At 44.0% G+C, this 22,915-nt stretch overlaps 2 protein-coding genes across 2 annotated transcripts in view; both read left to right on the top strand.

The window, feature by feature from the left end:
* trpm6 (transient receptor potential cation channel, subfamily M, member 6) overlaps window positions 1–22,688 on the top strand; it is a gene marked incomplete at its 5' end in the record, with an annotated part of 56,326 nt that extends 33,638 nt beyond the window's left edge. The window contains 20 exons of the mRNA XM_079515951.1: window positions 387–561; window positions 1,535–1,655; window positions 2,773–2,981; window positions 3,607–3,736; window positions 4,960–5,223; window positions 5,583–5,727; window positions 6,645–6,767; window positions 7,376–7,488; window positions 8,192–8,487; window positions 11,769–11,857; window positions 12,322–12,386; window positions 12,628–12,653; window positions 12,798–12,848; window positions 13,342–13,407; window positions 13,957–14,291; window positions 14,967–15,049; window positions 15,548–15,753; window positions 16,212–16,263; window positions 17,337–17,455; window positions 21,834–22,688. Coding sequence (XP_079372077.1) covers window positions 387–561; window positions 1,535–1,655; window positions 2,773–2,981; window positions 3,607–3,736; window positions 4,960–5,223; window positions 5,583–5,727; window positions 6,645–6,767; window positions 7,376–7,488; window positions 8,192–8,487; window positions 11,769–11,857; window positions 12,322–12,386; window positions 12,628–12,653; window positions 12,798–12,848; window positions 13,342–13,407; window positions 13,957–14,291; window positions 14,967–15,049; window positions 15,548–15,753; window positions 16,212–16,263; window positions 17,337–17,455; window positions 21,834–21,943 — 2,778 coding nt within the window. The 3' untranslated portion in view covers window positions 21,944–22,688. The remainder of the gene's footprint in view (window positions 1–386; window positions 562–1,534; window positions 1,656–2,772; window positions 2,982–3,606; window positions 3,737–4,959; window positions 5,224–5,582; window positions 5,728–6,644; window positions 6,768–7,375; window positions 7,489–8,191; window positions 8,488–11,768; window positions 11,858–12,321; window positions 12,387–12,627; window positions 12,654–12,797; window positions 12,849–13,341; window positions 13,408–13,956; window positions 14,292–14,966; window positions 15,050–15,547; window positions 15,754–16,211; window positions 16,264–17,336; window positions 17,456–21,833) is intronic.
* Window positions 1–22,915, top strand: part of LOC306934279 (heterogeneous nuclear ribonucleoprotein A0-like) — a gene marked incomplete at both ends in the record, with an annotated part of 306,611 nt that overhangs the window by 241,906 nt on the left and 41,790 nt on the right. The window lies entirely within an intron of this gene.

Here is a 22,915-nt window from a genome sequence, read left to right as displayed (position 1 = left end):
GGTGGGATGCTTTTATACTTGAAAGAAACAATAGAGCACGCACATCCACTAACTAAACGCCAGGTGCTGGGCAGAGGTAAATAATAGAAAAGAAAATCATTATTTTCTTTTCTATCCTTTTATACTTGACCTACAGGTGGTCCTTCGAAGCCGACATACAGTATCAGTCATTATTTGACTTATATTTGAGGACATCTGTGTCTGCAATTATGCAGCAGATGAGTTTTTCGAATTGACTATTACTGTGTAGACCTGCAGAGTCTAGAAGAACCCCCAAAATCTGACATCGGTCACGCTCTACTACTGTGTGTGTGCGCGTGCGTGCGTGCGTGCGTGCGTGCGTGCGTGCGTGCGTGCGTCTCTCTGACCTCTGTATGTCCATCCAGACCAGGAACATGTTCTTCATCGTGGTGATGATGGCCATCGTTCTGCTGACCTTCGGGGTGTCCAGGAAGTCCATCCTGTCCCCGGATGAGGAGCCGTCCTGGGCTCTGGCCAGGGACGTGCTCTTCCAGCCCTACTGGATGATCTTCGGAGAGGTTTACGCTGGAGAGATCGATGGTGAAGTAGTGCAGTATACTGGAGAGATCGATGGTGAAGTAGTGCAGTATACTGGAGAGATCGATGGTGAAGTAGTGCAGTATACTGGAGAGATCGATGGTGAAGTAGTGCAGTATACTGGAGAGATCGATGGTGAAGTAGTGCAGTATACTGGAGAGATCGATGGTGAAGTAGTGCAGTATACTGGAGAGATCGATGGTGAAGTAGTGCAGTATACTGGAGAGATCGATGGTGAAGTAGTGCAGTATACTGGAGAGATCGATGGTGAAGTAGTGCAGTATACTGGAGAGATCGATGGTGAAGTAGTGCAGTATACTGTAGTTCAACTGAAAGATTCATTCCTGCATTTATTTATTTGATTTGGTTCATTCAAAGCTGAGAGTAATTTAAACCCATTAAGACCTGAGACCGATTTTTACAAATGCCTTCTAAATCAGTAGTTCTCAAACTTTGTTTTGTGCCAAGGACCCTCAATAAAATAGCATGTATTGTATTAGCTTGCAGCTGTGAGCTTGTACATCTGCTGTTTTTGAAAACCACTGTTCAAATCCACTGTTCTAACCACTTTTCTAAATACTAAGAGTTTTCTGAAAAAATAGTTGCTATATAATAATGCTATATAATAATGTATATAGGGGCGGCGGTGGCTCAGGGGTAGAGTGGCTGGATGGTAACCGCAAGGTTGCCAGTTCGAACCCGGGCTCCCCCAGAGTTGGTGTCGAAGTGTCCTTGAGCAAGACACTGAACCCCTAATTGCTCCTGATGCTGGTTGGTGCCTTGCATGGTTTCCGTCGCCATCGGTGTGTGAATGGGTGAATGTAATGCACAATCTCTGTAAAGCGCCTTGGATAAAGGCGCTATATAAATGCACCATTTACCATTTATAGCCACAATGTAAAATTACACAGATGCTTTCCTGGCTTTAAGGTCTGTCTGTCTGTCTGTCTGTCTGCGTGTGTGCGTGCGTGTACAGTATGTGCTGCTGAATCTGAGCAGCCCTGTCCACCAGGAGCCTTCCTGACTCCGTTCCTGCAGGCCGTCTACCTGTTCTTCCAGTACATCATCATGGTCAACATCCTCATTGCATTCTTCAAGTAGGAATGGGGAACTGTTCCACTAAATCAGTGGTTATGTCGACCCTTTTTCACATCAAGGTCCATTATTTATTCGTCATTTGAGCCACGGGCCACCATTTGATGAGATTTAGCCTCTCAAGCCCAATACTTTTTTGCTGTTGTTATGCTGATAGGATTTTGTTCACAATTCCACGCAGTATTGATATGGTACTGTACCATAGGAGAGATGACAGGCCAACGTTGATCAAAATATCAATTCTTCTACATTCTCTAATTGTGCAGACGTCTTGCAAATTAAGTAATGTAGATGTTTAACAATAATTTAACTCTTGAGTGAGTTCAAGATCCACAAGGGTCCATTTGGTTACCAACTTTCCACCATTTAGCTGGGGACCACTGGTTGATGAGAACCACGGAACTAAACACATTCATGGAAGCTTTCACATTTCAATTCAATTATTTTCTATATTTTCTGTTCTGTGCGACGACTGTACAGTATATACTGTTTCTATTCACCAACGAGAAAGAAGATGAGCTCAAATGAGCTCTTTGCTAACTGGAATGAAGGTCTGGTATTTATATCAATATCATAATAACACACTTGATGTGACCACTAGTCACCACATGGTGGTGCCAAACTACCAAACAGAAGAATCCTTCAGAGTACTAGTAATTGTGTCTGGGCTGCCAGTGAACTGACTCTGGTCTGGTTGGCTGCAGGCACACCTTCGTGTCAGAAAACACCAGACTAGGCGTCTCCTCCGGGTTTTTAAACAGCTGGTGGATGGAAATGACGCTCGTGTGCGGCTTCAACTTGTAGCGTCGGCAAAATAACGGAAACGCTTTGTTGACGCTACAAGTTGAAGTCGCGCACTATAGCGTCATTTCCATCCACCAGCTGTCTAAAAACCAGGAAGAGATGCCTGAACTAGGCGCTTTCTTGACGCCTCTTGGCTCTACTGTCTGGGTACAGGCCTTGTGATGGTTGTGTACAGTTTTGAGGTACTTTTGCTTTACTTGATTAAGCCAATAATCAAATAATTGATTGAAGTTGCTTTGCAGATTTTGATTATTATTACAAAACATAAATTACTTAAGTCAAAAATAATAAATAAAACGATCTGATCCCACCCAGCAACATCTACTTTGACATGGCCTCCATGGCCAATGAGCTGTGGAGATACAACCGCTACCGCTACATCATGACCTATCAGGAGAGGCCCTGGCTGCCCCCTCCCTTCATCATCCTCAGCCATGTCGGCCTGGCTGTGAGCGCCATCTACAGGAGACTGAGGGGAGAGGCCGAGCTGGAGGAGACCACGGAGGAGAGAGCCACTGGGCTGAGTGAGTTATATACTTAATACATGCTACAACACTGTAGTTCATAAATATAATAAACTCAATAACACTGTAGTTCATATACCCTATTGGTCTGAATATAAGACTACGTTTTTTTTCTCCAATATCCTAAAAAACTGGATTGTATTATAATCGGAGACTATTTGACATTCAATGTTCTTTTTCCACAAATTAGTCTTGAAAATGGGGGTCGTCTTATAATCAGAGTCGTCTTATATTCAGCACAATAGAGGGTATGCGCGTGACATCATCATCAAACCCAGACGTTATGCAGGAATGCCTACTGAGTGGCAAAAAACGACTTTTTGGCCTTGACAATCCATGCATCCAAACAGAAAAGTCCTATCTGATTGCATTAAACAACGTTAAACAATGTTAAACTCACATTGCATGTTGCTTTGCCACTCGATTTGCCACTCGATGTGCCATTCACTTTAATCACGTGCATACCCTCTATACTGGTACACAATAAACTCAATAACACTGTAGTTTATTAATCACTGTAATAAACGCTACAACACTGCTTCTCAATGTTGGGTCTGGGGACCACCAGGGGTCCAAATCGACCCCTTAGTCAGTAGACTGTGTTTTTACTGTCGAACTTTCACAGAGCTGATTCTTGGCCCTGACGATCGTAAGCGTCTGCATGAGTTTGAGGAGCGCTGCATCGAGACGTACATCCACCACAAACAGCACCTGCGTCACGGCCACGTCAACAGGATCAAAGCCACGGCTGAAAGGTTACACATTCATCTCTGTTATCACATCACAGTTTAACAGGCAGCGGCGGTGGAAAACGTATGCACATGTTTTGCTTAAGTGAAAGTATGCAATATAGAAATACTCTGTTACAAGTAAATGTCCGGAATTCAAACTTTACTTGAGTAAAAAAACGTTTTGGCATCAAAAAAAGTAAGAATTATGCAGAATATGTCTCATTTCAAGTTTTCAAATGTATACAAATCTTTTGAAAATAGCAGATCTACAAGCTCATAATGTGTCGCAGTAGTGTAGTAGTGTAGCGCTAAAGGAGAGTGACCGGCCCACATCCAGTCTCTACAAGTGGAAGGGGCTGTGCCCCCAGAGGCAAATTCAAAGGAAATTTTAATTGGAATGGCGCGTCTCGAGAAATGTCCTACCGACCAACTTCAAACTTGATGTGCGCGTCCCAAGGGAGTGCGTTGGCCCATTGCCTCTGTCGTTGTCCAGAACCGCCTGTTCGAGCAATATGCCCATATTTGGGCATGACTGACTACAAAGTCAGCGTGCAGGTCACAGAGTACTCAAGGGTGTGATGCCCCTGCCCCTGCCGATGGGGAAGTCGGACTGATCAGCAGAACTCCAAAAAATATTGATATGTCCGCAAATCATCAAAAGCAAAGTTTGAAACCGCCCCATCTAGTCCTTGGACTAGATGGGGCAATACTAGATGGGGCAATACTAGTTATGCAATACGGGTATTGCATAACTGGGTGGCGCATGCATTTCCAACCTGCATTGATAGCAAACATGCGATGTGTTGTGAGCTTGTAGATCTTCTTTTTTTTATGTCGAAGGCTATGGCTGTCAAAAGTACAAATTTAAGTTGACGATTAATTGTCACACAAATATTTGCGATGAACTATTTAATTGTTTTTTGCGTTGAAGATTGGAACATTACAATTTGTATTTCTGTATGCCTTTTAGGCTTCGTAGTCACACATTGCACAAGAGTTCTCAACAGGCCCGGCCCTACCTGGGCCCTAACTGGGCTGGCCCGAGGGCCCGCCTGGCCTTACTAATTAGCACACATTTTACGCCCTATCCGGCCTGAAAACGTAAAAAAAAAAGAAATCCATATGGACATTCCCAGACCTGTTGTTTCAGCGCTTCTCGCCCCCTGGGCGTCTTACATGGTATATTATATGGACTAAAATGATTTGTTCAGATAACAATGTGAATGTGTGCTCCCCCCTCCCACCAGGGCGGAGGAGATGGCTGCCATGGCCAGCGAGGTGTCCGAGAAGGTCCACTTCATCCAGGACAGTCTGTCCCTGTTGGACGGCCAGCTGGGCGGGCTGCAGGACCTGTCCGTGCTGGCCGTGGACACGCTGTCCCTGCTGTCCGCCTCCGACAACCAGCACCACGAGGAGGCCCGCCTGGCCCGCTGCGGCTCCGCCGCTGCCTCCCACCATTACCTGCCACACAGCTGGGCCCTGCACCCACACACTGCCAGCTCCGATGCCGGGTGAGCATGGTTTAGTGTTTTAGTTTGCCTTTTTTGGGGGGGTGGGGGGGTTTCTAGTTTAGTTCTTCTAGTTTGTAATTTGGGGTAGTTCGTTTTCTGAGGTTAGGGTTAGGCATAGTTTTGTGAGCTTAGGGTTAAGGTTAGCTTTAGGCATAATTTTTGTGAGGTTAATGTTAGGGTTAGGTTTAGGTAGTAGTACAGTCAAGCCCCTTGCAGGGACCCCCCTGAGTCTATGCATTTATGTAAGGATGATTCTTATTGCTTAAACTTATAATTTTGTGGGATATAATATGCTATATAGATGTTAAAACTAAGGTTACATAGTGCTGCTTTAACTATGCTAACTGTGCTCTGAGCAGTGGGCGGCCAGCGGCGGCCTCGGCCATGATGTGCAGAAGTACCTCGCCGTCGTTGATGAGGACGCACACTCCCATGGCGGGAAGAGTGGAGTGGCGAGCTGCGGCCAGAGGTGTGACGGGAGGCCCTGGACCCCCAGGAGAGGAGGTAGTCTGACTCAAATATGTCTCACACTTGTTTCCATGTACAACTGACAACAATGTAGCCATTTAGCAAAAGCGACTTACAGTAAGCAAGGTATAAACACGATGTAATAGATCAAATGTATAGAGATAGTAATAGTAATCTAATCTAGGATCATAGGTAAACCTTATCAGGCTGAAGTGATTCATGTATATTTTGTAATAATAATCGAAATCTACAAAACTAAAGTTTTCCAAATCACTGTAGTGAAGTAAAAGTACAATATTTGGATCCGAGATGTAGTGGACTGTAGTGGACTTTACTTGAAATACTCAAGTAAAGTACAAATACCTCAAAGTTGTACAGTTTTGTACGATTGTACAGTACTTAGTTACATAACACCACCAAGAGTCACTGGGCCTTTGCGATCAAGGCCCCTGGACGCTGGAACAGCCTGCCATGGACCTCAGGGTAGCTAGTTCAATAACATTTACATTTACTACTTCTATTGGAAAGCCATTTTAACCCCATAATGGCAATAGGTATTTGGTGTTATCGATTGCCTAATTTGTTTACTGTCTTTAGTATCTTGTGATTCCCTCTCAATTTGTTGTACAATTACTTCTTCTTTGTTAATAGAACTTTCGCTAAGCCCCACCCACTCTACTCTGCCAGACGCTGTCCATGTGGGACAAACATTGCTTCTCGCCCATCGACTTGCATGTTATATGATGGCATTTCCCATGTAAATAATCAATAATTTCAGGAGCAAAAGCTTCAAAATGTCTTCTAAATCTAGTCAACAAGGTCTGCAGTAGGCTATGCACAGATGTGCTTGGCATTATTTCAATAAACAAAAAATACGGGGAAATGTTAGCCATGGTTCACATGATGGGTGACAGGCAATCATATCAGTCTTCCATCCATTGTCATCCCCTGAGGAGGAGCAGCCATCCAGTGAGGTCTGTTGTGAGGGCTGTGTTGTGAGGGAGCAGCTGCACAGCCCAGGCTGGGAGTCCTGTGTTCTTTCACCTCCTGGTTCCCCTCTCAGCCACCATACCAAGGTATTATAGTTTGTAAAATAATGCTTTTCAATTTCAGTTTGTTTTATTTGTTCTTAAAGTTGCTAGTTCTTTTTTAAAGGCTTACATTTTTATTGGGTTAAGTTCTAGTTTTTTTATTGAAACATATACCCATATACGAGGCTTACGGTATGTGAGGAATACATTGACAAAGACTAGACTTTATTCTTCTATTATTTTAGATGTTTTATGTAGTTTTGCAAATTAAACAGTTTCAGTTAGTGATCGTATTTTGTAAAGCCTCCATTTTCTTTTCTTTTCAACTGTAGTTGTCATTATGGGGAGGCGGTGGCTCAGGGGTAGAGTGCCGGAAGGGAACCGCAAGTTTCCCAGTTCGAACCTGGGCTCCCCCAGAGTTAGTGTCAAAGTGTCCTTGAGCAAGACTCTGAACCCATAATTGCTCACGGTGAGCAGGTTGGTGCCTTGCATGGTTTCCTCCGGCATCGGTGTGTGAATGTGTACGTGAATGGGTGCGTGAAAATGTGTAAAGCGCCTTGGATAAAGGCGCTATATAAATGCACAATATACCATTTTACCATTTACCATTATTTCATTATTATTAATAAACTAAAATAATAACCTTGCTCCAGACATCTATGGAAGAGGAGGATGACGAGGATGGTGATGAAGAGACGATCCAAGAGTTGTTGGATCTAGACGTGTCCAGAAGCTCCAGTCGTCTGGTCCTACTGTCTGTCCCCAGGTACTATAGGCCTGTCTCTACTGTCTGTCCCCAGGTAGGCCTGTCTCTACTGTCTGTCCCCAGGTACTGTAGGCCTGTCTCTACTGTCTGTCCCCAGGTAGGCCTGTCTCTACTGTCTGTCCCCAGGTAGGCCTGTCTCTACTGTCTGTCCCCAGGTACTGTAGGCCTGTCTCTACTGTCTGTCCCCAGGTAGGCCTGTCTCTACTGTCTGTCCCCAGGTACTGTAGGCCTGTCTCTACTGTCTGTCCCCAGGTAGGCCTGTCTCTACTGTCTGTCCCCAGGTAGGCCTGTCTCTACTGTCTGTCCCCAGGTACTGTAGGCCTGTCTCTACTGTCTGTCCCCAGGTAGGCCTGTCTCTACTGTCTGTCCCCAGGTACTGTAGGCCTGTCTCTACTGTCTGTCCCCAGGTAGGCCTGTCTCTACTGTCTGTCCCCAGGTACTGTAGGCCTGTCTCTACTGACTGTCCCCAGGTAGGCCTGTCTCTACTGTCTGTCCCCAGGTAGGCCTGTCTCTACTGTCTGTCCCCAGGTAGGCCTGTCCCTACTGTCTGTCCCCAGGTACTGTAGACCTGTCTCTACTGTCTGTCCCCAGGTAGGCCTGTCTCTACTGTCTGTCCCCAGGTAGGCCTGTCTCTCTGGGATTATCTCAAATTATTTGCGATGGGGCGATAAAAGTAATAATTATGACGCGGGCCTATCCCCAGGTCCACCTCTGAGGGTGTGGTCAACCCCGCCTTCTCTCTGGACAACAACAGCCAACCGGAATCTCTGCGAACACACTCCAGCCAATGGGGACGGAGCAGGAAATCACCCAGGTGGGCGTGGCTGTCGAGGGACCTCCGACACAGCCACTGCAGGTCTCTGTCGTCCAGCATGGAGAACATGGCCTTCTCTGGTGCCACCTTGAGCCCCGTGAGGTTATCGTTTCCCAGAGTTGAGAGTTTTCCCAGTAGGCGGGGCCTGACGGATGACACGTCACTGCAACACAGCCGGAGCAGAGGTACAATTTTTTTTTTTACGTTTTATTGCTTTTCAATATTTGAGCATATAAAACATTATACAGCGGTGGATCAGGGGTAGAGTGGCTGGATGGTAACCGCAAGGTTGCCAGTTCGAACCCAGGCTCCCCCAGAGTTAGTGTTGAAGTGTCTTTGAGCAAGACACTGAACCCCTAATTGTCTCCACCATGCCGAAGGCATGGGGAGAGAGTATGTTTTGCACTCCGTCCGTCCGTCTGTGTGTCCGTCCGTCCGTCCGTGTGTCCGTCCGTGTGTCCGTCTGTGAACAGCTAATCTCCGGCACTGTTAACCCGGTCGATGTCACATTTTGCACACACACTCCCTGGATGCCAACGATGAACCTCTGCCCCAAAATTTCCAGAACGGCCTGTTATAGCGCCACCAGGAGGCCACTTTGTGCAAAACAAGTTTTTGGACAGTACACCTACAGATTTTGTCCAAACATCACGCAAATTGGTACACAGTCTCTCTAGAGCCATTCAACCAAACCGGTCTTTCAGATTTCTCAGACTCCATCCTGATTGGCTAAGATTGGCTTCCAAAGTTCGCAGGAGTGTTCAGTTTCAAACAAAATGCTGCAAATCATGAACACATTGCCGAGGAAGAAATGCCACGTGAAAGTTTTCAACTCAGCCTCATGGTGGCGCTATAACTGGCCGAAAAGTGTTTTACCTCCAACTGCACGGATTTGTGGATAACTTTGTATGCCAACTCCCTAGAGGCCAAGGAAAAACCTTTGCCTGGAATTTTTCACATCTGCTCTTTATAGCGCCATCAGGAGGCCGACATATGTAAAACACATTTTCTAATATTACTTCTTCAGATGTTATCCAAATTTCACGCAAATCGGTACACATGCTCTCCATAGTCATGTAATCCACCTTCATTGCCTACGATTGGCTTCTAAACTTTTCAGGAGTAGCCCGCTTGGTACCCGTTTTGTACAAATCACACACACTCCTATCCTCCTGGTGGAGACCTGTGCCCAGAAGGGCACTTTTTCTAGTTGCTCCTGATGTGCTGGTTGGAGCCTTGCATGGTTTCCACCGCCATCGGTGTATGAATGTGTGTGTGAATGGGTGAATGTAATTCACAATCTATGTAAAGCGCCTTGGATAAAGCCGCAAATGCACCATTTATATTTTATTTATGCAAGCCTACAAGATTAAGTAAATCACATGGAACAATCTGTGAAAACAAGAAAATACAAATATCCCCAAAAGACAAAACAGAAAACAAACACAGCAACAATTTCTGTCATTTATATCTCTTGTTGAACCGTACACCTGCTCTCATTCACTAGATAGGCTAGGCTACATCGTTTAGTTTTACCCCTGTGTGTTTTTTACTAAGGAACAAGGGAACGCTGTGCTCAACTAAAAAGTTTCTTAACCCTACGCCTACACTACAGTATACTTTTCTGACCAGAGTCCCTTAGTGGTCTGTACTTAGTCCGTTCTTTTTTCCCCTCTACACCACATCTCTTCCCGAAAGTAGCCGGTCTACAAGCTCAAAAATGAGTTTCGAAATTACTCAATATCACCACCTGACAGAATTCCCTAAGGGATTTTCAATAGAAACAAAACTAATGTGACCTATAGATGAATCCATTCCACAGAGGCTAAACGAACAAGAAAAACGTAACTATATTGATGTCCAAATGTAAAATGAATGCCGTCTCCATCGTAGAATGTAGAATTTAAAATAGAGACGAACATAAACGCTGATGAAGGCCTGAGTAGCTGAAACACATCCATTTGTCATGAACTGCTGCTGCTGTAAATAAATATATTCAAAGAAAATTCACCTTGTGAGTGCGTACTGTTTCTATAGACTAACATAGAGACAAACCAGAAAGAAGAAGAACTGACAGCCACCATCACAGCTTCCTCATTGAAATACCGTACGCCAGCGGAGATAAAGAACTTCCTAAAACATGTGTCAAAAAGTACATGATGACACCTTGGTTGTAAGAAACGATCGCTAAAAGTTCTCCTCAGACTATTAAAAGATCCGTGCAGAGGATGTCCCTCATACAGCAGTATGGTGCGTATAGTTTTTCTGTGATCATTTCCACCAATGTTAAACATTTTCCAGTGTTGTATTTCACTTTGAAAAGTATGGTAGGAGCTCAATTTATCACCAGTATGGTAGGAGCTCAATGGTGCAAATGTCAGCACTTGCACATGAAACCAGGTTTAAATCCGGGGTGGAAGAGGAATGTTACATAGTGCAGTGCTTTAAGTTAGTTCCTTGCATTGTGCACTTTACATTTATTTCATTATTTTTGTGTGTTATTTGGATAGTTATTTTGCCTATTTTCCATCTCCATATATATAAAACCAACGCCATGCTTCAAACAACAACACAAACACAAAACACATCTTAGTTACACTTCTCTCTTTTTTATCTCATCAGTTTCCTCCCATAGAGTGAAAAAGTGCAAGTAGTGTCAAAATATGAGACAGTTTCATATGCCTGTGCAATACAACACTGTAGGTATTGGTTTAGGATTATGACAATCCCTTATCCCTATAGCACAAACATTAAATGCCATTGAAAATGAATGGCCATTTTTGAGTGTTTGTGTAAACACAGAGATTACGTAAACACAAATATTGAAGACAAAAGTGAGGACGCAAATTGTGTTTGGCCGGAATGAGATGTGTCTGTGTATGTACGTATGTAATCCATGTAACACGAAAACCGTTCGCCCCACCGACTTCAAATTCGAAACATGCGTTCCACATCACCACAGGGAGTGCAGCGGTGTCGAGTCCGTCGGATAGCCGGTTGTCCAGAACCAGCACAAAAGCCTCTGCCCGGGATCCCTATATCTCCATATATGGAGTTGGCCTGTGCTGACATCACAACACTTCATATTTGGACATGCCTGACACAGAACTCCATATAAAGGCATAAAGTGACACAGAGACAGATACAGAAATCTTATGGGCATAAAAGGGATACAGACAGATGGGTGGAACAGGTACTCTGACACGGATACAACGGGTATTGCATAAACGGGTGGGGCATGGATCTCCAACTTCCATCGTTACCGACTCGATGCCCTACACCGTCTAGTAGATAAAACCACAAAGTCTTATACACTCCAGCTCAGAGACGGGTGCGTAGGCAGGGATCGTGATGTGTACAGTTGAATGTACGTGTACGTGTTTGTAAACGCTCCACATGGTGTCGTTTGTGTAGAACGTAATGTGACCTGTACAGTTTGTTATTGTTGTGTTTGTTGTGTGCGTAGAATGGTCCAAGTCGTCTGACTTCCTGGGCGGCAGGCGGACCAACCTATACAAGAAAACAGTCAAGATCCAGAAGCAGGAACTCGATGTGGTGAGAGACACACTATTCTAGGGGGCGGACATTTGGTGAAAGTAGCTGATCTACACACGTGTAGATCAGCTACTTTCGGTGAAGATATTTTCCCATAGAGTAAAAACAGGAGGGATCTAGAGCTCTGAGGGAAAATGAAGTGGTTAAATATGATTGCTCACTGATTATGAATGATTCTGTGAAGCTTCAGTGATACGCTGCATCTTCAACACTTATCTGTCGGGCAGAAACCTTTAAAAAAGTAGCAAAGGTAGCAGATCTACAAGCTCGAATTGTGTTGCTTCGCGACACACTTCCAGCTTGCAGATCTGCTACTTTTGATACATTTGTGTGACACTGTAGTATGATCAAGTAGGACATTAACGTTAAAACATGGAGATAAGATGTTTCTGCCCAACGTTATATCATTAAAGGTTTTATACATTTTATTTTCCCTTATTTTCTTCCACCTCCTGGGCGTACAGGACTCCTGGAGCCCCAGCCAATCAGCATGGAGCAGTTGGGCCAGATCGCCCAGTCGTAGGTCCTCGTAAGTCAGTCTGTCTGTCTGTCTGTCTGTCTGTCTGTCTGTCTGTCTGTCTGTCTGTCTGTCTGTCTTTCCATCTCTCGGTCACAGACTACAGCACAGAGTTACGTCTTGAAGAAGACTTGAATTATCTTTCTTAAAATACAATTAAATGTTGAGTTTCAATTCCCCGAAACTGAATTCTGGGAATTGAAGTTCTTCTTGACCATATAAATGACAAAACCTCTTCCTTGTGTTCTTGCAGATTGCAGAGTGGAATGGTCCCAGAAGGTACTGTACAGTAAGCTATGTCAAAACACCTCAAACATTACCCTTCTAAATATATTATGCATATTTTTTTAAATCCAGTTGATTGGTTCATCATCGGGTTATCAGGTACATAATGTGAACCTCCTCTCATCGCCCCTGTTTTAGCCAAGAGCTCCTCGTTCGCCTCCACAGATGAACTGTACCCTCACTATTCAGGTATTTACCTGTTTTCAGCATTGCATTGTTGTGAAGTACTTTGTAACCACACTGTCTTACTCCCATTTCACACCAGCAGTGCCACGACGTGCTGCTGACAATTGTACAACAAAGTATAAAATCGTGGTTAATCAGACTAGCTGATTTTAGTCGACAAACAAAAAATAAAATAGTATATTTTTTTCACGTAATTCTTTCCTCTTTATTTAAAAAAAAGTACAAAGAATAATCTCGAAGAAAATATTTTATAGTTGCAGCCCTACTACAGCATGACAAATTTTAATCTGTTGTGTATTTCTTGGTTCTGTTTGTGTGTGTGTGTGTGTGTGTGTGTGTGTGTGTGTGTGTGTGTGTGTGTGTGTGTGTGTGTGTGTGTGTGTGTGTGTGTGTGTGTGTGTGTGTGTGTGTGTGTGTGTGTGTGTGTGTGTGTGTGTGTGTGTGTGTGTGTGTGTGTGTGTGTGTGTGTGTGTGTGCGCGCGTGCGTGTGTGACAGCCATGGAGAGAAACAATCTGATGAGGCTCGCTCATACCATCCCCTTCACCCCTGTGTCATTGCTGGGTGAGCTCCTCCTATTGGTCTCCATTGGTACTGCACTGTTATAGTCTTATAGAGTGACTGACAAAGCATGAGTATGAACTCTAGTCAATAAAATAGAAACTAGAAAGGGTAGATAATCACATGAATAGAGTGCAGAGAGTACAAATGTGCCTCAAAGAAACTATGATACACAATGAACCCATATAGCATCTTTCATCTCTCTTAGCCTTGGTATCTACCCAGGCATCTGTTTTTGGTTTCTAAACAAGACGTCTGTCTAACATGCCAATTAAATAACATTCAATAGGACATATAGCGGTGGTGGCCATTTTGTGGTGTCACATATAGAAAGCCCATTCATTTTCCCCCATAGGGATTTCTGAAAATATATTACATATAAACAAGCTTGGATGGCTTGGTTCCAGGCTGAAAACAATTGTTATTATACATATTTTCAGAAATCTCTATGGGGAAAAATTAATGGGTTTTCTATCTGTGGCACCACAAAATGGCTGCCACTGCTATGCCCTATACATTTGTACACAAACAAAAAACCCTTCCTCTCTGCAGGAGGAGGGGAGGAGGTGAGCGTCTACACCCTGGAAGAGGCGGCGGTCCCCTGTGACCCTGGCGCCGAGCCGGGGGGCTCCGGTGCCGGGGGTGGGCCCACGGCGTCGTCGTGGTGGTCCCCGCGGGGCCTGTCGGCCCTGCTGCGGCCCCTCCCCGGCGAGGAGGGCTCCATGGACGGGGGTCTGCGTCGAGGCAGCAGGGTGCTGTGCACCTGGGCCGAGGGAGAGGTGCTGCGGCCGGGCCTGGTCTACGTAGTCAAGGCCTTCCGGCCGGAGGTGGTCCGTGCCTGGCAGAGACACTTCCATGGCAGCACGGCCCTGCAGCTCTGCCTGAGGGTGAAAACACACACACACACACACACACACACACACACACACATACAAGACACTTCCACAGCAGCACGGCCCTGCAGCTCTGCCTGAGGGTGAAAACACACACACACACACACACACACACACACACACACACACACACACACATACAAGCCTTGCAGGAATAATAGTTTGTTTTTTCTTCGTAATTAGCGCCTCTACTTGATCATACTACAACGTCACACAAAAGCATTAAAAGTAGCAGCTCTGCAAGCTTGAAACGTGACACGTTTTTGACATAAGAGATTTCCACCCGACAGAGATGAAATACAGTATCTATCCACCTGATATACTGTACTGTATGTTTCAATATATCTATCTATACTGTGCATATCTGTATCAATATCTCGGGAGAGATAGATTTGAACCATTCTACCATTTTAACCATTCTGCAATGCATTGTGAGCCTGTAGATCAGCTACTTTCATGTTGTATTGAGGTCCCCCTGGCACAAAATATTGTCAGATGGGGGTGTTCAGTCGATTACACATTTATACTTCATATACTTCATTCATACACACTTGAAAAAGTCTGAGTAGCAGGGATTTAATGAATGAACTGTGTTGTATGTGTAGTTTAATGAACTGTGTGTTGCATGTGCACCTTAACGAATGTACTGTATATGTGTCGTCTCTAAAGGAGATCCAGCAGCAGAGAGCTGCTCAGAGGATGATGCAGGTCTTCAACCAGCTCAAGCCTGAGGACATACATCATGCCCCAAGGTGCGTGCGTGCGTGCGTGTGCTTGTATTACAATTTACAATTTAGGAATTAATTAATCCAGAGCGATTTACAGTATGCAAGAACAACTCATGGTAATACATCAAATCCATAGAAATAGCCACCAAGAATCATAAGTAAGTTTTATCAACATCAATTCAGTTTAGCCACTTGGACCCTCTATACCAGTGGTTCTCAAACGTGTGGTTCCCAAACGTGACCCAAAAGAGATATTAGACGTTGCCCGGGACCTAAAGTAGTGAGAATAGCCGATCTACAAGCTCAAAACGTGGCGCCCCGATTACGGCTTTAGGATTAGGGTTTAAAAACTGCAATGGCATTCCTAAAATCGGCATCCTAAAATGTCAATGGTGTGTGTGTGTGTGTGTGTGTGTGTGTGTGTGTGTGTGTGTGTGTGTGTGTGTGTGTGTGTGTGTGTGTGTGTGTGTGTGTGTGTGTGTGTGCGTGTGCGTGTGTGTGTGTGTGTGTGTGTGTCTCCAGGTTCCTGGACGTCGCTCTGGTCCTGTGGCACGCAGACGGCCACTGGTTGACCATCGAGAGGGACATGGAGGGAGACTTCAGGAAGTACAACAACAACACAGGAGAGGAGATCGCCCCCTGCTGTTCACTGGAGGAAACACTGCTGGCCTTCTCTCACTGGACCTATGAGTACTCCTGCAGAGAGTTACTGGTGCTGGACATACAAGGTGTTTGTATAGTGTGTATGTGTGAGTGTGTGCGTGTGTGCGTGCGTGCATGTGTGAGGTAGACATTATGCCAGGTGACATTTTGTCTGATGTATGTTGTGGAAGAGCTGATGTGCACTTCTTTTTATCACCACATTCATTCATTCATTCATACCTGACAGGAACATTGATTGATTGATTGATTGATTGAAATATTTATTAACAGTTTGCAGAATTACAGTACATTTCAAGCACAAACTCAATACAAAGACTGTTAACTGTGAGTGGACGACCCAATTAAGCATTACACTTGTTTACAAGAGGGTCCACCATGTTCAATTCATCAAAACATTTAGAGACGTACAAATAGACACTTCTATATAGTCAAAGAACAGAACAGAGCATGAACATACTGTATGTACAGTCATATGATATGCCTGACAGGATCAATTATGATTATTTCATTATGTTGTTGACAGGAGTGGGGGAGGAGCTAACTGACCCGTCCGTCATCAGGGCAGAAGACCAAAGGTTTGAATCCCTCTCTGACCTATTGTACTGTACTGGTTTATTATAAATATATAGTTTAAGCCTCACTATGTAACTTTTTTGTGTGGGTATTGTAATTTTGTCCAATCTGTATGGTAGAGCCTGTTAATGGAATCTTAACGTATACAATTGGGACGGTTATGTTGTCTCTGTGCTCTTCTATTGAGACATTTAGATTGTGTTCTCACCTAGACACAGGATCTGACACAATGGTCAAGATTCAATTTATCCCCAGAGCAAGCAGCCAGGCTCTATTAGCTCAATGGTAATAATGTCAGCACTTGAGCAGGAAACTGGGTTCAAATCTGGGGTAGAACAGGAAAGTTACATAGTGCTGCATTAACTAAAACGTACAAAATAATAACGTTACCTAAAATTGGACAACAAAAAAACATTTTAGTTCAGTCAGGACAAAATGGATTCAAATTATGTTTTAATTAATACAAAATCTGCAAAACATCATTATGAAGCAATACATTTATTATGGTCTGGCGATGAATGTATCTGCTTTTAGGCAAACTACATCCCCTACTATCAGAGACCTTCCAAACACCTGTACTGTACATAAAAGCAACTAAAATTAACTAAAATCATAGAGAACATGTCTAGTGAGTGACATTTGTGCATGGTTTACATCTACAAGCGATCTATCTAGCCTACAAACTTGATCTACAAGTGGAAAAGACAGTTGGTGTAGAGGGGAAAAAAGCGGTCCAAGTACTGAGCCAACTCATGTCCAGTTTACTAAGTATGAAGCATTGGTTCTCCCCAGGCGTCCTTGGAGGGGTTCCAGGGGGTCCCCAGAAAAATGTGTTACCGTGGCTATTTAAACAAAGCAGATACAGTATACGAGCTATCTGCTCTGAAAGTATTTGAACAAAATTGAATATTTTAGAATTGTTTAATACAAATCTTCTCTTCTGGCGGTACCGGGGACATGATGAGGGGTCTGCGGCCAAATACATTTCAATTTGGAGTTGCTTTCCACAAAGACGTTTGAGAACTACATAGAGGATTGAATGTGGTTACATGTCACAGTGGTGTCTCTCCATCAGCAGTAGCAGTGGCGGTGCAGAGATGCTGTTCGGTCCTGACAACCTGGGACACACAGCCATCAGTGCATTCCTCAACAAACACTCCTGCAACTCCTGCTGCCACAGACTGGGCCTCACGGGTAAGAACATGCATGCCACGCACGCACTCACGCACGCACAAACACACGCACGCACAAACACACGCACGCACGCATGCACTCTCTTAAAGGGACACTTCACCCTTTTTGAGAAAGAATATATGTTAATGACATTTAGAACCTTTAGAACACTTTCCTGGGGGTCTTTATGTGTGTAATATGTAGTTTTAGATATTTTAGATTGTAGTAGTGAGTCCGGTGTCTCTGATGTCATGGACACTGGGCTCACTTCCTTCCTGGACTACATGTTGTCTCAGTAGACAGCCCTCTCCCTATCCACAAGGAGGAGCAGTGCACCAAAGAATTATGGGAATTGTAGTCCAGGAAGGAAGTGAGCCCAGTGTCCATGACATCAGAGACACCAGGCTCACTGCTACAATCTAAAATATCTAAAACCACATATTACACACATAAAGACCCCCAGGAAAGTGTTCTAAAGCTTCTAAACGTCATTAACATATATATTTTTGCAAAAAGGGTGAAGTGTCCCTTTAACACAGACATTTATTTGATCTTCCCGGGAAAGGGAAGTCTTGGATTCTAGAACGAGCCAATCGGTCACCTATCTGCCTGGCTTATCTATACCACTGACTAGCCAATGACAATGCTCCTCTCCCTCCAGCTGATGGGAAGAGGAGATGGTATTAAGGCAGACATTTTACAAAATACATTAATTGTAAACCCAAACGATAAAATACCAAGTGCTGGACGGAAGAACTGGTGAAAGACAGAAAAATAGTCTGGATAATGTTCCCATGAACATTTATTGTAATACCTCCTATAATAACAGTATTTTATCGTCATTATTCTGAGCATAAAGTTCTTCCTCGCTAGCAAATCCCAGACATGCAAAACAATTTGGCATAATTCCACATTAGACACCCACGTATATTTAAATCAACATCAACAAACTTAAAAACCTCCAAATCACAAGTCTTAAAGTAATCCGAAGCGTTAATATTGTAACTGCAAGGTAGCAACGATTTAGTAATGAACGTCACGGTTTTGATCAAACACTGAGAAAAGATTCCTAGAAAAAAGTGTTTTAAGTCTATGGAGCGGCCATCTTGGTCAGGGCAACATGGCCTTAAGTCTATGGAGCACCGAACGGCCATCTTGGTCAGGCCAACAGGGCCGCTAGCTATAGCAATCCGAGTCGGTTCTAGCCTGCCCCACTAGGGTGGGCAGCCTGGCAGGACTAATATATATTTGGGGGGGCAAATCCCTGTAAAGTAACCCCCGAAATCCTATCTTCTCCTTTTATTTACCAACAGTAACCCAATTTCCATAACAGCACTGATGACAAACGGTGTTCAGGTGGGTCTAAATGTATCTAAAAATGCTGCCTACCCAATCAGAAAGGATAAATGGTACAGATATTTTGTGGTATTTTTTATCTCGGCTAAAAATAAATATCCCCCATAACTTTTGATTGGGTGGGCAGGATGCACGTTTAGAACCCCCCAACCGGCCCTCAATGCTAATGTATGTTGCATTACGACCGCGATCTGTCATAAACCACTATGAAGACCATAGGACGTGTGGTGAATTATGAATCAGTCTACCAGATACGACAGACGTAAATACATCTTAGGCACAGAAGCGCTGGGGAATTCAGTATGAAAATAGGGCAAGGTCATGTCCAGACACATTTGAATGTAACTATTATTCTCTGTTAATGGATAATGATAAATAAGATCTCAGTATGTGAGTAAACGTGCTGAAAGAAGGTTTTAGTTAGAGAGTGTGTGCGCTGCCACCAAACTACTGTCACTTTTGTCACGTTTACTTTCCTTTCACTAGATTTGCATCACTGAGAAACTCCTCCTTGAACTGTAGCTGTTAACCCTTCACTGCCACCACCAGTGGGGGGGGGTGAAGTAGCAAAGTAGTAAGATCGCGTCACCAGACTTTCCACCTCGAAGGAAAGCCTCGTATTCATTCTAAAACTAGCTGTGTGATAGAACAAAAGGGGGGGGGAAATACATTATGGTTCCGGTGGTGTGTTCCGGTTGACATATTGCTTTTTCTTTGCACATAATGAGAATCACTTACTTTAGTCTCGCTAGTCGCAGAGATGAACATACCAAAATATGATTACCAAAACAAAAGGATTATACCAATTTAAACCGATTTTAAACTAGGGGAATCTTTTAGAGGTGCACGGCACCGGAGGTTCCGGTCGTTGGTTCCAGTCGTTGGTTCCAGTCGTTGGTTCCGGCTACCTGATGACGTAAAGCTCCGTCCGGATCAGAATGCATACTGTGAGTGTGTGTGTGTGTGTGTGTGCATGTGCGTATTTGTGCGTGTGTACATAATATCTGTGTGTGCATGAGTTAAGATTCACTAAGAATATATTCACCGAATATTCGTATATGTGACTCTCTCACACACGCACGCACGCACGCATGCACGCACGCACGCGCGCTGGTGTGAGCGTGTGTCACCTCGGTGTCATCACTCAGGAGAACATGGTTGGCTCACACATGAATCCTCACATCAACTTCAAATGAAGACACGGCTCACAAACAGCGTGCTAATTAAGCCGCCAGCGCTTCGTTTATTTCTATGACAACAGCGGTGTTTTGAAGCGCGCCCGGGGGGGCATGGGGGAGGAGGGGGGGGGGGGGGGGGAGGAGGGGTCTGCCTGGTGCATTCATTCGTTCGTTCGTGTGCTGCTGCACATCCTTTGATTACGTATTAATATTGTGGGTTTGTGTTTCTTTTTTTTGTGTGTGTTTTTTTTTGCCGGCGAGACATTAGCTTTGATTAGCTATTAATTAACGTCTCTCGGAAGACGGCGTGCTGGAGTCTGGAGGGTTAGGGGTGTGTGTGTGTGTGGGGGGGGTGGAGGAGAAAACAACGCAAAACAAACAAACACACACACACACACACGCATGCACGCACGCACGCACGCACGCACGCACACACACACACACACACACACACACACACACACACACACACACACACACACACACACACACACACACACACACACACACACATGTTTGGATATTTCAAAGGTGCTTTTGTGTTTGCGTCTTCCTGTTCTTGTGTCCTCTCCAAGAACACCCCCCCCCCCCCCCCTCCCCGTCCGTCCCCCATCCCAACATAATCAAACCAAATTATTCATTATGAGGGGATGAGAGGCCTTCCTCCCAGCCCTGTCACTGTATAGTCTCTTTCTAGTGGTAATTATGACTGTTGTGTTTTTAGGGATGCAAATATCGATTGTTTTCCTAGATGTTACTCTCTTGGTTACTTTTTCTATTAATTGAGAAGCACATTTTTTTAATTGAATACCAGGGGTTTGGGCCGATGATTCGGGCCTGACACCGACTTTGCCCTGCCGATCTGACCTGTGGTGGAAAAAGTACTCGCATTGATTTATTACTTAAGTAAAAGTATCAATACTGTAATGTAGAAATACAAAAATACAAGTACAAAAATACAAGTACAAAAGCATTGTTGGTATCAAAATACACTTAAAGTACCAAAAGTAAAATACTCATTGTGGAGAAGGTCCCATTTCACAGGTTGAAAATGTATAAAAAATCTTTGGAAAATAGTCGATCTACTGTACAAGCATTGTGAGCTTGAACACAAACATTGAATGCCATTGACAATGAATGGCCAGCTTTGAGTGTTTGTATGAACACAAACATCGGATGCCATTGACAATGAATGGCCAGCTTTGAGTGTTTGTATAAACACAAACATTGGATGCCATTGACAATTAATGGCCAGCTTTGAGTGTTTGTATGAACACAAACATTGGATGCCATTGACAATGATTGGCCAGCTTTGAGTGTTTGTATAAACACAAACATTGGATGCCATTGACAATGAATGGCCAGCTTTGAGTGTTTGTATAAACACAAACATTGGATGCCATTGACAATGAATGGCCAGCTTTGAGTGTTTGTATAAACACAAACATTGGATGCCATTGACAATGAATGGCCAGCTTTGAGTGTTTGTATAAACACAAACATTGGATGCCATTGACAATGAATGGCCAGCTTTGAGTGTAGCGTAAGCACAAACATTGAAGACGAAGGTGAGGACGCCCCTTGTGATTGGTTGGCCGTCGACACAACTGGCTCCAACGAACTGCTGCGGCCAATGAGGCATCTATTTTTTTTTATATCTATGCCCAAAACATCCACAAGCACATGAGCTTCGTGGATCGGCTACCTTTACGTTTTAACACTTTTGAGAAAAACAAGAGGGAAATAAAGCTACATTTCAAGTGTTTGCCCCAAAATCAATAATTAAAAATGATTCTTAGACAAATACATAATTAATATAATAATACATCATTATTAGTTTGACGAACTGTGTTTCTGCTGGTCAGAGCTGAGAGGAGGAGCAGAGAGGAGGAGCCAACACAGCCAGGAGGAGGAGCCTGAGGAGCATGATGAGAAGACGAGGACGAATGAGGCGATGGACGCGAGACATAACTGACCTCCATTTTGGAAATTTAAAGATTTTTTTAAAAAATGTTTGGAAATGTTTCTTTTGCAAATTGTTTGAAAATATTTTGCCTACAGGCCCAAAATAACATTATAACATAACATTATTTTAACTGGTGGTTGGTATTGGTGTTTATTCTGTGTATTTATTTTGCTGTTTATTGTGTATTTTATTTATTCCCCCCCACCCCAGCGTGCATACATATTGCCTCGTGGCAGTTCCCATTCCGACTTACATTTCGGTGCAATAATAATTCATAAGTACTGTACAGACAGTCCCATATCATTAGCCTGGCTAATAAGCCATGGTATTTGAGTCTGGAGATGCTGTGTATGGATCTTGTTTCCCGGGGGGCGGGTTCAAACATTTTGTCTTTGACGCAATTGGTTAGAGCTACTGTCAGTCAAAGGTCTCAAGCGTTGAACGTCACTGTACCAAAGCCCGCCCATATTGCATACCGTGTCCCGATTGGCCACACCATTTCTCTGATTGGACATCAGATGTCAACATTGTAATGAAAGGCACCGCTCACTTCACATTTGATAGTGATAGTTTGATAGTGAAAGTGGTTAGAGCGTTCATGACATTCATTTTCATTCATTTTATTTTTCGTTTTTGAGGGGCCTATGTCCAGCTTTGAGGGTCCGTGTAAACACAACCGTAACTTTGAATATTCAGTGATTATCTGTGGTCTTGGGGTTTCTCTGTGTGTTCTGAAGCCTTTTGAGCTGCAATAAAAAAAGAAAGATTTGCCAGCAGTGAGAGATTTTGCCTGTCTTACCCCCCCCCCCCCCCCCCCCACACACACACACACGCACACACAGCATAGAGGAGGGGAGGGCAGAGGAGAGAGGGCGGGATTTGGTCGGCGACATCCCTGTCCAGTGTCCACAGGCAAATCAAAGCACTTTATGCAACCCATTTTTTCACCCAGTCTCAATTATCTAATGTAATCCTGGGCGC

The sequence above is a fragment of the Electrona antarctica genome, assembly GCF_951216825.1.
Source record: "Electrona antarctica genome assembly, chromosome: 12".
Taxonomy (NCBI): domain Eukaryota; kingdom Metazoa; phylum Chordata; class Actinopteri; order Myctophiformes; family Myctophidae; genus Electrona; species Electrona antarctica.
The sequence above is the reverse complement of the archived record's forward strand: the minus strand, read 5'-3'. Positions and strand labels throughout refer to the sequence as shown.